The sequence below is a fragment of the Chenopodium album genome, chromosome 15 (genome assembly GCF_948465745.1).
Source record: "Chenopodium album chromosome 15, dcCheAlbu1.1, whole genome shotgun sequence".
Classification (NCBI taxonomy): Eukaryota; Viridiplantae; Streptophyta; class Magnoliopsida; order Caryophyllales; family Amaranthaceae; genus Chenopodium; species Chenopodium album.
Genome location: NC_137848.1, coordinates 7,084,006 through 7,100,463, shown reverse-complemented (window position 1 = coordinate 7,100,463; position 16,458 = coordinate 7,084,006). Strand labels below are relative to the sequence as shown.

Below are 16,458 nucleotides of genomic sequence, written 5' to 3'. Positions count from 1 at the left end.
TCACTGAGAAACAACCTTTAAAGGCAAGAGTTCGCACTGTGGTTTTCACTAACCAAAATGAGTCGTCAGACCATGCTATAGAGGAACATAAGGAGATTGTTTCCACGAACCATGTGACGGCTGCAGAAGTGCCAAATCCCAATAAGGAAATAGAAACTGATGAAGCTCCCAAGACACTTGAAGACGGGGGACAAGCAACAGTAGATGAATTAAAAGAGTTAAACCTTGGCACTTTTAAAGACCCACGACCTATATACATCAGTGCCCTTCTAACCCAAGCGGAAGAACATGAGTACTTCAAATTACTCTCCGAGTACAAAGATGTCTTTGCATGGAGTTACAAAGAAATGCCAGGTCTCAACCCGAAAGTCGCCGTTCATCGATTGGCAATAAAAAAAGGTGTGAGTCCAAAGAAGCAATCACAAAGGCGATTCAGGCCAGAGTTGATCCCGGAAATTGAATCTGAGGTGAACAAACTCATTGATGCAGGGTTCATTCGTGAAGTCAAATACCCTACATGGATAGCAAACATTGTCCCTGTGAGGACAACTGCGAATTTGTGTGGACTTCCGCGATTTGAATGAAGCATGTCCCAAGGATGACTTCCCACTTCCAGTCACAGAAATCATGATCGATGCCACCACTGGACATGAAGCATTGTCATTCATGGATTGCACAGCTGGATACAATCAAATTCACATGGCGCTTGAAGATCAAGAAGCCACGGCGTTTCGCACCCCAAAAGGGATATTTTGCTACAAAGTTATGTCGTTCGGTTTAAAAAATGCTGGGGCTACGTATCAACGTGCAATGCAAAAGATCTTCGAAGATATGATGCACAAAATTGTGGAGTGCTATGTGGACGATTTAGTGGTTAAGTCTAAAAAGAGGGAGGATCACCTAGGTGACCTTCGCAAAATCTTTGAAAGACTACGCAAATGTCAATTGAAAATGAATCCTCTCAAATGTGCGTTCGGTGTTACCTCAGGAAAATTTTTAGGTTTCATCGTAAAACATAGTGGAATTGAAATTGACCAAACCAAAATTAAGGCAATTCAAGAAATGCCTGTACCACGAAATCTCAAAGAACTTCGCGGTCTCCAAGGGCGCCTTGCATATATTCGGAGGTTCATCTCCAATCTTGCAGGCAGATGTCAACCATTTAGTCATCTCATGAAAAAGGATGCTCTATTCAAATGGGATGAGTCATGTCAAAAAGCGTTCGACAATATAAAGAAGTATTTGTCCTCTCCGCCGGTTTTGGGGGCACCAGTTAAAGGAAAACCTCTAACCCTTTACATTGCTGCTCAAGAAAGATCATTGGGGGCAATGTGTGCTCAAGAAATTGAAGATCGCAAGGAAATAGCTCTTTATTACTTGAGTCGAACATTGGTGGGTGCTGAGCTGAATTATTCACCAATTGAAAAAATTTATCTTGCGTTAATTTTTGCCATTCAAAAGTTAAAGCATTACATGCAAGCTCATACAGTCCATGTCATCTCAAAAGCCGACCCAATCAAGTACATCCTCTCAAGACCGGTGTTGTCAGGAAGACTAGCTAAATGGGTTGTACACATCAAACAGTACGATATAGTGTTCGTACCACAAAAGTCTGTCAAAGGACAAGCCATCGCTGACTTCTTTGCCGACCACCCAGTACCACATGAATGGGAGATGTCCGTTGATTTTCCTGGAGAAGATGTGTTTAACATCGAGATACTAGCACCGTGGGAAATGTATTTTGACGGGGTTGCTCGTCAAGATGGCGCAGGAGCAGGGGTAGTCTTTGTATCGCCAGAAAAGCACATTTTACCTTACTCATTTGTGTTAACTAAGTTGTGCTCAAACAACATGGCTGAGTACCAAGCTCTCATTATGGGTCTTCAAATGGCGGTTGAAATGGGAATTCAAGATCTTGATGTTTATGGAGATTCGCAACTCGTTATAAGTCAACTTTTAGGCGAATATGAAGTCAAGAAAGAGGATTTAATTCCTTATCACAAACATGCATCAAGATTTCTTGACAAGTTTGACATTGTCAAGCTCAGCCATGTTCCAAGGAGTGCCAACAAGATGGCTTACGCGCTTGCCGGTCTTGCAGCCACTTTGACACTGGGGGCAGAGGAAACCATGTTTGTGCATGTTTGCAATCGTTGGGTAGTTGCACCTGAAGAATATGAAGTTGAAGATGACGAGGTCGAGGAGGTTGACATGATTACTGTATGCCTAATTGACAAAGAAGACTGGCGTCAACCAATCATCGACTGTTTGGACCACCAAAAGCTGCCTAATGATCCACGACATCGAATAGAAATTCGCCGTCGAGCCTCTCGTTTTATTCTCTTCAAAGGGACTCTTTATAGATGATCTTTTGACAAGATATGGTCGAGATGTCTAGAAGATGAAGAGGTAGCCAAAACAATAGAGGAATTTCATTCAGGAATTTGTGGAGGTCATCAATCTGGTCCTAAGCTTCATGATCGTATCAAAAGGGCGGGGTATTACTGGCCCTCGATGGTCCAAGATTGCATGGAGTTCATTAAAAAGTGTGATGCATGTCAATTTCATGCAAACTTCATTCACCAACCTCCAGAACCACTACATCCAACTGTGACATCATGGCCATTCGAAGGATGGGGTCTTGACGTGGTTGGTCCAATAACACCAAAGTCATCTGGTGGTCACGCTTACATCCTAGCTGCCACAGATTACTTTTCCAAGTAGGCTGAAGCTATTCCCCTTCGTGAGGTGAAAAAAGAAAATGTTGTCGATTTCATTCGCACCCATATCATTTACAAGTATGGAATACCTCAAAGAATCGTCACTGATAATGGAAAGCCATTCGTCAACAACTTGATGGATAGCCTTTGCCAAAAGTTCAAGTTCACGCAACATAAGTCATCCATGTACAATGCTCCTACAAATGGTCTAGCTGAAGTATTTAACAAAATGCTTTGCAGTTTGCTAAGCAAGGTCGTTGCAAAGTCTAAGCGTGACTGGCACAAAAAGATAGGGGAAGCACTTTGGGCATATAGGACGACATACAAGAATGCAACACAATCTACCCCATAATCGTTGGTGTATGGTGTTGAGGTTGTCCTACCCTTAGAAGTTCAAATTCCATCACTAAGAATTGCCATTCAAGAGGGTTTAACTAGTGATGAAAATGACAAGCTTTGATTGGCTGAGCTTGAAGCACTTGATGAGAAAAGACTACAAGCTCAACAAAAATCGCAATGCTATCAAGCTCGCATGACACGCGCATTCAACAAAAAGGTTCGACCTCGTTCACTCAGTGAGAAGGCCTATCATTACTTCACGCAAAACTGGAAATAAGTTCACATCAAAATGGGATGGTCCTTATGTGGTACGAGAAGTCTACACTAATGGAGCATATAAACTTGTTGATGCTGAGGGATTGCGCGTAGGTCCAATTAATGGCAAGTTTTTAAAGCGCTACTATTCATAAAGTGAAAGCCTTGTAAACTCCTAAGTAAGAGGATAAACTGCTTACCACAAAAAAAAAAAAAAAAAAAAAAAATCCTCATTATACTACTCCTGGCCCGCAAGAGTATAAACTGTCGGCTAAACAAAACAAAAAAACATACTCCTGGCCCGCAAGAGTATAAACTGTGTACGGCGAAATAATAATGAAATAAATTCATATGATATAGATGAATAAAATAAAATGTCAAGGTCAAAATGAAAAGAATGTCAAAAAAAAAAAAAAACCTGTTGTTCGACTGCTAAATTAAACCATGAAAAAGGGGGGGGGGGGGTAGTCTATTCTCAATCCATCCACTCAAAAGGTTTGAGCAGTGATTGAAGCTCTTGAAGTTGAACTTTCTGTTGCTCCAATCGGACTATCTCATCAGCACTCAGAATAGGAGTTGAATGTAGGTCATCCAAAGTCTGCTTCACAACCTTCATTTGTTCTTCAATTGATGTGATAGATCCTTTGCTAGCCACTAAGTCATCTTTCAGACGATTCTTCTCTTCGCAAGCTTTCGTCAATTCAGCTTCAAGATCTTCTACTCTTTTTGTGACTAAGGCATCTTGTTCCTTCAATTGCTCTTGCCTTTTCTGCTCATTAGCAAGGTTGGACTCCGCTTGCTTGAGAACCTCAGATTGAGCAAGTATGTCTCTTGTTACTTGTTCAGATCTTTGTCGTTTCGCTACAGCCTCCACCAAAGCAAGGTAGGATTTGACTGAACAAACATAAGACTCAACTTTACGCTTCGGCGGAGCCGGGTCACCCTTGAGGTTTTGTATACCTCGATAAACCATGGAAGCTTCTTCAAACCTTTTGGGTACCTCTGAATAAGGTGACGCTTGCAACATTGCCAAATATTGAGCGCCTATCTGTTTTATTTCATCTGCAAAAATAGTACAAGAAAAGGGGCCTGGTCGAAACATGTTTGCAGACATAGTAGGAGCGCAGACACGCTGAGATGAAGCTGTACGGTCATCAGCAATTGGCTGTCGAACCTCTAAAGCGTTGGAGGCAAGCTCAAGAGAATGAGGACCATCTATTGACTTTAGGCTTTGAGTAGGAGACTGTATTTCCTTATTTGGTAAACAAAGAGAATTGTCACGAACTTTATTCGTAGCGATCCTTATTCCCTTCCCCTTGCTAGCAGTTCGTCTCGGTACAGGTAAAATAGCCTCAACCTCTAAGAAGTAAGTGGCGACACTCTCGAAGTCTTGATCGTCCTAAAAAAAACCAAAAAAAAAAAGTGTCGAATACTTACAAGTGGTATGTCAGTAGGAACGATAGAAAAATCTTGAATATCGCCAAAAGAGTCCACATCGTTTAAAGTGATGTCCTCTTCATCAACAACGTCTGATCGCCTCTTACTCCTACGTTTATGCTTGTAGTTGACGTCAAATTCTCCGTCACTAGAGCTTCCTCCTTGGCTGACATCTCTAGCTTTCGTCGATTTAGAGTTGCCTTGATTTGACGAAGGCTCATGACTCCTTTTACCACCAGTATTGGTCTTCGGTCGAGGAGTACTTGTGTCACTAGCATGTTCCTGGCTCTTCCTAGACTTGTTGGGATCAGCTTCAATACTTGCGCAAAGGACGTCAACCTTGTCTCTAAGGTAATTAACTGTCACTTTAGACTACCAAGACCGAAAATCCTGAGTTACAAGGTCACGCCAATTCAGGGAAAGACAAGGAGTCAACACCTGGGATTGACTGCCACAAAACAAAATCAAGTCCCAATGCCGAAGAGCTTCATAATAGCCTACAGATTGACGATCACCTATGGCACGCGTAAGCATACCGGGAACATCTTGACAAAACCCAAATTGTCTACCAAATCGATAAGGATTGTAAGGCTCTATGAAAAATTTATCACCGGAACGTACAGGAATGTAGCTAGAGCGAAGGGAGATGAGATAGCCAAACTGTGGAATCTCAAGCTTCCCATCATCAAACAAAGCGATGTTCTTGTTCTTGTTCGGCATGGTACACCCAACCCTCGCTGTGGTCCCTTCATGTATCAGATCTCGTGCTTCTTTATCCTTAAAATGCTTTGAACTTTGAGAACACAAGAATACAGTCATTAAAGGGCCTGGGAGAGCTAGATCCAGATTGTGATGAGTTCCGAAATAGTATGCGAGCCAACTATACAAGTAATGGGCTGGGAAGAATGAACCAGAATAAGAAGGTTTGGGAGACCTCAAAATGTTGTTCAGACCATGATAAATGCCTCCCAGGACGGGAATTGCCAAGCTGAACGGTTTACCACAAGCCATCAAGGTTTCAATCTCAAACGTCCCATGTCTTATCGATCTACTATCACACTGCGGAAGTACAAATGCGCATAACCAACAAGACAAGAAAGCAGCAGTATAGGTTGTTCCCCTTCTATTGTTGCCGGGAAGACCTAAACGCTCAAACATGGATAACTCATCATTCGTCCACGCCGGAGGTACATCTGGTAACGTTCCGTCAGGGTCATGTGTAGATTGTGGAGGAGTCGAGAGATATCTTGTCCTCTTTGGCGGTGCAGCATAGCGAGTTTTCTTCTGGTACCAAAATCTAATCCATTCTTTGGCTGAAACCTCCCTCCTTGAACCCGACTCTTTGTAAAGGCAATGATAAGCAACAAACAAATGCTCACAAGCCTTCTAAATGTACCGTTTGTTGTCCTTATTTGTTGCTGTTAGGGTCGCAGAATGAGGGACAGTTTCATCATAAATTTCCCTATAAATGGGTAAGCCACCTAGTCTATGCAAATCCCACAGTGAAATGGACCACTCTCCTGCCATTGTATGGAGTGTGTTTGTGGTAGGGCACCAACTCTCACAGAATGCTCGTAAAATATGCGAATTTTTGTCATAGGAATAAAGTGAGGCATAGACAGCGTTGTAGATTGATGCGGATTCCAGATATTCCCTCGAGCGACACAGAACGTCCTCAGTCCACTCTCGATAGCCTGGGATGAAGCATGATTCACCATACATCTTTAGAACAGCAGATCCCCATCTCACGGACCCTTCAATAATGGAACGACCCAATAAAGGAAGTAAGTTATCTGTTGCAGGTCTACTCTGAAGGGTGTCTTGGAGCTTGTAAACCTTTGTGGTGTTGGAGACATTAGCAATCTCAACAGACATGTCAGTGCGGAAATTTTGCTTACAAATACTTGTTTGCATGCCATTAGGCCGTCGCAATGATTATCGAATTTGTAGACGCGTGCCAGTCTTGGGGTTGTCACTCTCTTGGTCGACGAGAGAAAGATAGGATCGAGAACCTTCATTGAATTCCACTACGTGCACCTTGTCCATGATCAAAGACTAAAAAAAAAATCGTTAGAGAGTTTGACATGGCACATGTATAATGAATATGTCATGAAGTCAATCTCGTATTGGAATTTCGAGTAGGCCAGTCTTAAGATGTCAAGTTCATAACGACTGGCATACATGACTTGACATCTCCGATGGGTTCATAACAAAGAGTCCTGACCCATCGCGACATGGGCGACTCAAATCTTCAAGTTATCAGACCTGTCTTAAAGACGTCAAGATCATAACGACTGGCATACATGACTCGACGTCTCCGATGAGTTCATAACAAAGGGTCCTGACTCATCGCGACAAGGGCGGCTTCAAATCTTCAAGTTATCAGACCTGTCTTAAAGACGTCAAGATCATAACGACTAGCATACATGACTTGACGTCTCCGATGAGTTCATAACAAAGGGTCCTGACTCATCGCGACAAGGGCGACTTCAAATCTTCAAGTTATCCGGCCAGTCTTAAGATGTCAAGTTCATAACGACTAGCATACATGACTTGACATCCCCGATGGGTTCATAACAAAGAGTCCTGACCCATCGCGACATGGGCGGAAACGTATGGTTACTTTGCGAATCTGTCATATGCACAACAGTACAAAGAACAAGTATACCATACATGCAAAAAAAAAAAATGTATGTTATACACAGGCAGTGACATGACAGTTTATTCTTAAGAAAGTGGGTATTAGTCGACAATCGTGAATTCGTGATGCAAAAAGAATTGAAATCATGCGGTATTCAATTGATAATTGATGATCATAAACTGCCAGCATAAGGCAAAATTGCTTCTTTAAAAAAAAAAAGAAAAAAAATATTGGAAAAATTCAATTGCGATACCTACTGGACGAGAGTGTATGTACTTTCTTGAGGATTTCTTAAAGAAAAAAAGTCACTCCAAACACCAAAGTCAGAGTACTCCAAAGCCTTATGCTTTTATAGCTGCAAAATCATGATGTATTATTCATGTTGACCCATATTGATGGGAGTTGATTAATTAAAACAAGAAAAGCAGAAGTTAGGTAATATAATTACCTATTAGTGCTCACGATTGATCTGCCGCAAAGCACAAATTATAAAATCTTTGCCCCGAACCACAATGATAAAGATTGGGGATTGGATGACTACTTGAAATTGATTCCAGTTAAAAGCTGCAAATTTGATAGAGTATTTAAGCGGTGCTCGTAATTTGTTATCTTTATACAATGCAAGTTTAATTACTTACGTAACGAAAAAAAAAAGGAACGCAAATCAGGTACTCTTTACCTTCGCTATTGGTGTTTCTTGATGATGAGCAGTAATGCAGGTAAAAAGTAAATTATGAGTTTGTGTTCGTCAAAGCGAGTCCACCGTGATGAAGAAATCGAGAAGGGGCAAATTCCTTATTTTATAGGTTTCGGTTGACAATAATCTTTTAGGAGATCAAAACCTAATACAACTAGGAGTCTAACCTTGGGGCTCAAGAATTCTCATAAATCAAACCCAGTACTTAAAAATAAATAAATACATAAAATAAAAAAATACTAAGTACTAATGACTTCCAAGTCAAGTAAAAGAGTCGAAACCTTGTCACGCCAAACACTTTAAATCGTGTATGTGACACAGTCTCGAGGGGGCAATTTGTAGACACGGAAATTTTATGAGTGTTATACATTAAATTAAATAAATTAATTAGGGTTAAAATCATATGAATGATCCATTTTAACTATTTTTTTGCCCACCCAAATAAATAATCTGAATTAATCAAATACAATCGGGTTATAAAATAAATTAAACGGACTAGGTTAAAAGACTTTTAAGTCATAAAATGGGCCTGGCCCAAACCTACTAAGTCCACTTAAGGGGTTCTTTTCTTCTATAAATACACCATTCCTCCATCAGTTGAAGGGATCCAGAAATCATTATTCCAAGAGCTCATAAAACTCAAACGGAATTCTCTCTGAAGTAAGTCAACAAGCACATCAAACTCGTGCCGACTTGTTCGGATACACTCAAATACATTTGAACGGGATTAAGCTTCATAAGCCCTCGTTCAGGTGTATTCAAACAAAACCCTTGAATACAGGTTGGCATCATCAAACGTCACCCTGCGTTCAAACTCAAGTCGACGTCATCAAACGCACCCTGCAGGTGTCACACACGTGTCATCGTTAAGCTGCGGAACAGAATCAGAGGACTTAGTTTATTTTATTATAAACTTTTATACAGAGATTGTACCCAAAAATCAAATATTAATATAAATTCATTTGTTACTTTATTTCCCGTCTTTATTTATTTAGACTCGAAATTTGTGTAAACACTTGTTTCTTTAAAGTTGTTTTTAGGTTTATAATAATACTTCCTCCTTTTAGGAGGAACTTTTCACCCTCGAAAAAAAGGGTTTTCAATCTCCTTCGAAAGATAAGGGTTTTTTTGACCTCCTTTGAAAGACAAGGTTTATCTCCTCTTTTCGGGGGAGAAATTTCTTAGTTTTGAATCCATGATATTAGATCTAATGGATTGTCGTGAAATTATTTTGTTGGTGAAAAAATTATTAAATTTTCGAATACAAACAGATGAATCAGAAGGAAAACATCCTCACGACTACAAAGGATCGTTAGCTTGTCTCTCTAACAAGGCTGTATTTTCCACCGATATAAGCGGGAGATGTTCCACAATGCAAGATCTACTCGACGATCGTAGTTTTTATGAAAGAAAATTTTATTTGGATTCAATATCTTATGTACGAGTATTTGTTAACGTCGAATCTTTATTGTACATGTCATATGACTTTTAACTAATGAAATATTTTTGCTATTCAAAAAAAAAATACAAGTACTTGTATCAAATAGTTGGCATCATATGGGAATTGACTTTGGTCAACCCCTAGTTGTAACAAAATTTGTTACTTAAAAGGCACAAATTGTAATTAATTGTAAATTTGAATATATTATTATTTTGGGTTTTTCTACATAGTAACCCTGTAGTATCGGGTTTTCTAAGGTGTGCCCACCCTTTTTAGAAATTCTACACTGTAACCCCATGGTACAGTTAGTAACTGTACGGTACCCTTGCCGTTAGTTTTATTTTAACGGTGTTATGTTTTATTGTTCTAGCAATTTAATTGGCTATTCATTTAGTGGGAATTTTTCCCTCCAATTTATTCCTTTCTCCTTCCTCATATTTAAGCCCTGCTTCAACCTTCCTTCCTATTCCATTTTTTGTACACTTCCATTGTAGTGCTCTTCATTCACCATTTACCATGTCAAGTTCTCGGTGCTCGTTCTCCTCAAACTCGAGTTGTGGGTTGGAATTTTCAAGCCCCCGAAGCAATTGCTCACCGTCAAAACTTGCAAAGCTTAAGATATCAACAAAAAGTCGCAACCCAAGGAAAGCTTTTTTCAAGTGCAATGAGTGCGGTTTCTTCAAGTGGCTAGATGAAGCTGATTTGCGAGGACTTGAGACATTGACGAATGCTGAAATTGGTGGTGTGAAGGAAAAAGTGAATGATTTGATATCTTATATAAGGGAGATTGTTAAAGTAGGAATTTTTATGTATATTATTTTAGTGATAATTGTGTTGCTTAAAAATGGTGGAACTTGATTGTAATGGTGAAGAAATGAATGGGCCGTAAACAAGACCAATGTAGCATGCACGTAGCTTTTTAATGGGAAATGAAGTTGCATATTTATCCTTCAAAGTGTTGTTGTTATTAGTTTCGTTTACTTCCAGCTTATATTATCTATTTATAACACAAACAATACTATAAGCTTACAAGTATAATTCACAAATGAACTGGGATTTATGCTAATTAATTGCATTTCAAACATCAGTATTTGTCCAAAAAAAACCCCATACATAACTTGGCTGTAAGTTACTATTTGTGCAAAAAATACAACCATGATCCAAAAAATACCTTAATTACAGATCACACACTTGATAAGTGTTTACCCAAAAAAAAAAAAAAAAAAAAAAAGACATCAATTGTTCAAAACAACATTTGTGCAAAAAATACAGCCATGATTCAGCAGGTTCACAGCATTGCAAATTTGTTCAATATCTATGCATTCACGGCTAAGCATGGGGTTGAGTAGAGGATCCTGCTCTGGTACTAGTTTGTGTTGAAGAGGAGGGTTGTCTTGTTGGCAGTGGCTGGCTTGAACATTGTCTTCCTGTTGGTTGAGTTGAACATGTTCCTTGAATCATGGCCTCAATCAAGTTGTCGTTAAGGTTCTGACTTGAAGCTTGTTGCCTTGTTGTTCTTTTCTCCTTAGTAGACTTTGGAGGAGGTGCAGAGATGTCTTGTTGTTGGAGAAGCTCCTTTTTTGTAGCCCCACCTTTGCAAGTTTGAGTGTTATGGCCAAATTGCTTACAGTTGCCACACCTCACAGTTGCACTTCTTTTCCCTTTCCTCTGCTTCCCTTCCTCTCTTCTCCTATTTCTAGATGGCCTACCAACACTCCTTTTCATTGGGGGAAGGATCACTTGGGGAACATCCATCTCAGGCCACTGTTCAAGGTCTGAGATTGGTAAAATGTTCCCACTATAAGCAGCTTTATACCTAGCAACTGAATACCACTCACTCACAAAATGAACAGGCTCTTTCCCAGCATGTAAAATAGCCCTCACCCCATGCCTACATGGGATGCCACTAATCTGCCACCTCCCACACACACATGACATAGAATTCAATGAAACTGGTAGCATACTCTTACCATCTGATATCTCATACTCCCCTCTTCCAGAAGGATATGCATGACAGGCTCTTGATTATTTGGTTATAACTCTAAGCCTTTCTTTCATGTTAGGACAAATATCATCATCTACCCATTGCTCAGATAGTTGCTGCCTGGTTGCATGCCTTACCATAGCAACTCTTCTCACATCTGCATTAATGAGTAATAAGATATTAGGATAGTGTGGGTAATTACTTTGATCATAACTGAAAGTCTTAAAGAAAGAATACCTTCCAACAGAGTTAGTATAGGGTAAGTTCGGTTTACACCAATTGTATTGTTGAAGCTCTCAACAAAATTATTGGTGTTCCCATCAGAGCATAGTTGTGGATCAAATTTCCATCTAGTCCATCTATCTAATGGACCAACATCTTTGAACCACTGAACAACATCAAGACCAGCAACTTTTTGAATTTGTTCCAGAGCCTTTTTAAATGTGAAAGCGAAGTATGCATTTACCACTCCCCAAAACAGCTTGTGCATCAAAATCCCTGGGTAACCACTCTTAAAATACTTACACAAATGCCTCCCACAATATCTCCTTAGGACTTTTGGCCACACTTGATCTAGGGAGGGATTAATACCCTTGTTCATGATAAAGGTAAATGGATAATATTAGACTTTATACTTGATTTTTTTTTTTTTTTTTTTTAAAAAAAAAAAAAAAAAAAAAAAAAAAAAAAAAAAAAAAAACGTTATACATACATATAAACATAGAATAAACTAAAAAATTGTTTAAATCCACTGACCTTTTGTCGATCTGACATAATTGTCCAATCATCCCTTCATGTCCCAGTCAAGATTTGCTTAAGTTGATGGAAAAACCAACACCAACTAGTCTTGTTCTCTGAGTCTACTATAGCAACAGTCACCGGGAATATTTCATTGTTCCCATCTAAGAAGATGGCTGACAGTAGAACACTGCCATAATTTCCCTTCAAGTGGCAACCATCCACTCCCACTAACCCCCTGCAACTTGATACTAACCCCCTAAATTGAGCAGCAAAGCTCACAAATATGGACTTGAATTACAAAGGATGTTCAGGTTGTTATAAGGCCTTCCATGTGCAAAAAGCTACTGACCGAGGGTTTCTTTCTTTCAATAACACATAATACCCATTTAACTTCTAGTAAGAGTCATCATGACTACCTTGTATCATTTCCATGGCTAGGGCTTTCATCTTGTACAAGGTGGAAGTAGCCATAGTCAGCCCAAATCTCTCCCACAACAAACCATTAAGGGATTTCCCTTTAATATCAGGACTTGCTCTTATGTCCTCCAAAAGTTTCTTAGCTGCCCACTCACAATTGCACATTGGATTTTGTATGAGGTTCATGTCACATACATGGCCATTCTTAATGCTTTTTATGGCCCATGTGTATCCATCTAGCAGTATGCTTGCATGGATTCTCCAGCCACACTTTGAATCAGCACATTCTGCAGTGTACCTATCACACTCTGCTCTCCTTACTACCAATGAAAAACCTTCTTGAATACAATAATCCCTCAAAGTATCCTTGAAATGATCTCTGTCAACAAATAGTTGCCATGCTTTCACTCTAATCTTTCCTATGTCAGAGTCAAAATAAACTTCTCCATTCCTATATACCCTACTCAAATAGGCACCATCATCATCATAAAAAGACTCATGTGATTTGAATGGCTCCCATCCACCATCTACATAATTCTGCCCTAACAAATTGCTTAAATTCTCTTCAATTTCATCACTCCCTTCATCAGATTCACTCTGATATCCCTCAAACTCATCTGATGGTTGGTAATCACCTTCAGAATCATCACTCTCCGATCCACTATTGTACACCCCTTGTTCATAGTACCTGACATTTGGGTCCTTTAGTCTATATCTACCTCTTACATTCTGAACATGGTTGGAATCCTCTAAGGTTGGTGTATGTGAAGGAATGACAATCCCCTTCATTCTAACAGTGGTGTGAGGCATCTTTTTTCCATGAGGAAAAATAAGTGTTACTCCTAACCCTGGTTTTTTCTTAGGAGGGGATGTAGGTTGATTGCTTTGAGGAGGTGGTTGTGGTTGTGTTTGAGGAGTTGTTTCTGTTTCATGAAGTGGGTGTGTTTCAAGAGGTGGGTGTATTTGAGGAGCATCAAATTGGTCATTCAATTCATCACCATCAACTGCAAGTAAAACAGAGGGAGGGGACTTATTGGGAGGTGTCACTCTTGGGCTCTTTCTTAGTGGTTGTGTTGGTGATTCAACTCCTAGGCTCATTGTTTTTGGGTTTTTCCTAACTTCAAGTTTGGTCGTAGGAGGCTTACTTGGCCCAACAGTTAATTAGCCTACAAGGGTTGATGGGGAATTAGATGAGCTAACATTAGATGGGCTAACATTGGATGACCCAACAATTACATTAGATGGGCTAGCAGTTACATTAGGTGAGTCATGTGAAGAAGGAATTATTTGTTGTGGTTTGACTGTTTTTGCAAGGTTCCATATGAAGTTAGGCTCATTTAAACAACCCACCCACACATCAATCTCCCTCTCTGTAATATTCTCAAACATTTTCATCAAACTACCATCATCCACTAACTTAATAGCCTTCATTTGGTAACAATAATGCAACCCAGGGAAAGTAGGCAACTCAAACTCTCTTCTTTGAAATTCCTCACACATGTCATTAAGCACATCAATTAGCAAACACTTATCTATATCATTAATTGTTAACTCAACACAATTAGCACAATAATGGATTTTCAAAATTCTAGAATCCTCCATTTGCAAATTGAAAGAGATAAACCAACAACACAAATATCAACACCAGCCCAACTATCAAACAATTCACATTTTACTAAAAAACAAATTTAAAAAAAAAATCAAACAAATCACATCATCGACAACAACCAGTACACCACATCAAATTGCAACAACTAAACAAAGCCAAATTACGCTCATATCACATATGCCCAAAATTTATACAAAACAAAAGGAACTTCACAAACTACCATAATTCAGTAAATTTAACAACTTTGATGATTTCAAATATCAATTTCTGGTCAATTCGCCCAAAAAAATAATACAAATTTTGGTTCGAAAAAACATACTTTCGCCAAATGCAGAGCTACACCGTCGTCTCCAAGCTCTCCTCCGACTTACTGTTACTTTCGCCGTCCAAAAATCCTTAGAATTCGCTCTTTAAAGATATTGATTTTAGGGAATTACGAGTTTCTGGGTAAAAGATTAGATTTTAAGGGTTAATTTTTTTGATCAGAATGAAAGAAAATGAAACAGAGAGTAAGGTTAGAGAGGGATTGAATTTTAAGGAGAGAGAAAAGTATTGTTAAAGGGGAAGTTAGGTGACGGAGTTAATGCTCAGGATGACGTGGGTTACCGTACAGTTACTAACTGTACCTTTCTCATAGCCACCATCTTCTTTGTCCTTTCTCCACCTTCACCAATCACCACCCACCTCCCCTGATCTTTACCCACATCAGAACAAAACGAAAATCCTATGACTGAAGGGTGAAATTAAGGGCATGGTCAACCCCAAAATGAAGGGGTAACCATGTCCTCCATTGAAGCTCCCTCAATTGACCTTAATATCGAAAATGATGAAAGAAATTATGTTCAGCGACAAAGAAGTGATGATGGTAGCGGATGTGGTGGTTGTGATGATGGTGGTGGCTGTGATGATTGAGGTAGAAGAGAAGTGAGAAGAGAGAAAGTTGAATGGTAGTATAGAAAAGACAAGAGTACCTTTTGAGTAACATATTTTGTTACTCATATTAACTTAGATTTACTCATTGACTTTCCCTAGTTAAAATACCAAAATAACATATCATGCATTATACAATCAATTGCACCTTACAATTTGTTGAAACCCATGTGACCTACTTGTGAGTGTCCTATATTGGAGAAAGGGAGAGATGGTTCCATTTTATAAGGTTGAGGATTTACTCTTACTATTTTCAATTAGTTTTAGTATGAAAGCTCCTAAACCTTGTTTGTGGACCAAACTCTTTCCCTCCTTATTTGAGTTGGCCATGCCCATCTTTTATTGTTTCGAAATTTAACACAATCTAGTACGAGACTTTTGGCTTTACACTGTTGCTTTTGGTTGAAGCAAACTAAGATACATGCCTAGAAGTTTTGAGTAATGCTCTAACTGGGTGAGACATTTTACATTTGACTATGAAACATGCACTATAATATGAAACCAATGGAGTAATAATATAGTATTAATTTAAGAATGCTCGTCAAAAATTACGTGTATGGGAGTTTTTAATGCTACTGTATGTTTAATATTTCAAATTTTAGTTCCATTTATAATATTTGGGTATATTATATGGTGGGTTGAAATGTAGTAGATGCCACGTCTTCGAGGCTCAATTCTTCCATTTGTGTTCTGGGTTGGTTAATTTCAATGCATGATAGCATATTCCTAAATATTGATGCGAATTTTCCTGATTTATTTATTTGTTTATTGATTTATTGGTTTTGAAGAGAATTTGTCACTTAATTCGCCTCATCAGGAATACATGTATGTTGTGTCTAATTTAGTGGGGATTCATGGCTAGTAAACAGGCTTAATTAATTATTATGCTTCATTTGTCTCTTTTTAAATTTGTTGCATGGTGTGTAATTTCACTAATGCTGACAATGATGTAGATGTCAATTAACTTAGTTGAAGGTTCCTTTATGCCATCATCTTTTATGTACAAAACAAGTTTAACCAACTCTGATTACATAAAAAAACTTTTTTTTTTCTGTGTATTGGCTGATAAGTGTACTCCATACAATACACCCGTTGCGTACAAGAGCTATTTGGCTAGGCGATAGTCAATAGAGGCAATAGTTATTTTTGTTGTCTTTGGCATTAGAATGTTCTTTATTGTAGTAATACATTTCATAATTTTATGGTGCACTTAATTGTAAATTATATCAGTGGAATGAATGAAATCT

General features: G+C 38.9%; 1 protein-coding gene across 1 annotated transcript; it reads right to left on the bottom strand.

Annotated features, from left to right (window-relative positions):
- Window positions 1–10,859: 10,859 nt before the first annotated feature.
- Window positions 10,860–12,115, bottom strand: LOC145580689 (uncharacterized). The gene is made up of 3 exons (XM_081637813.1): window positions 11,752–12,115; window positions 11,571–11,671; window positions 10,860–11,441 (listed from the first exon to the last, which is right to left on the bottom strand). Exons 1-3 carry the CDS (start codon window positions 12,113–12,115, stop codon window positions 10,860–10,862), a joined length of 1,047 nt encoding a protein of 348 aa, XP_081493939.1.
- Between the last annotated feature and the right edge of the window lie 4,343 nt (window positions 12,116–16,458).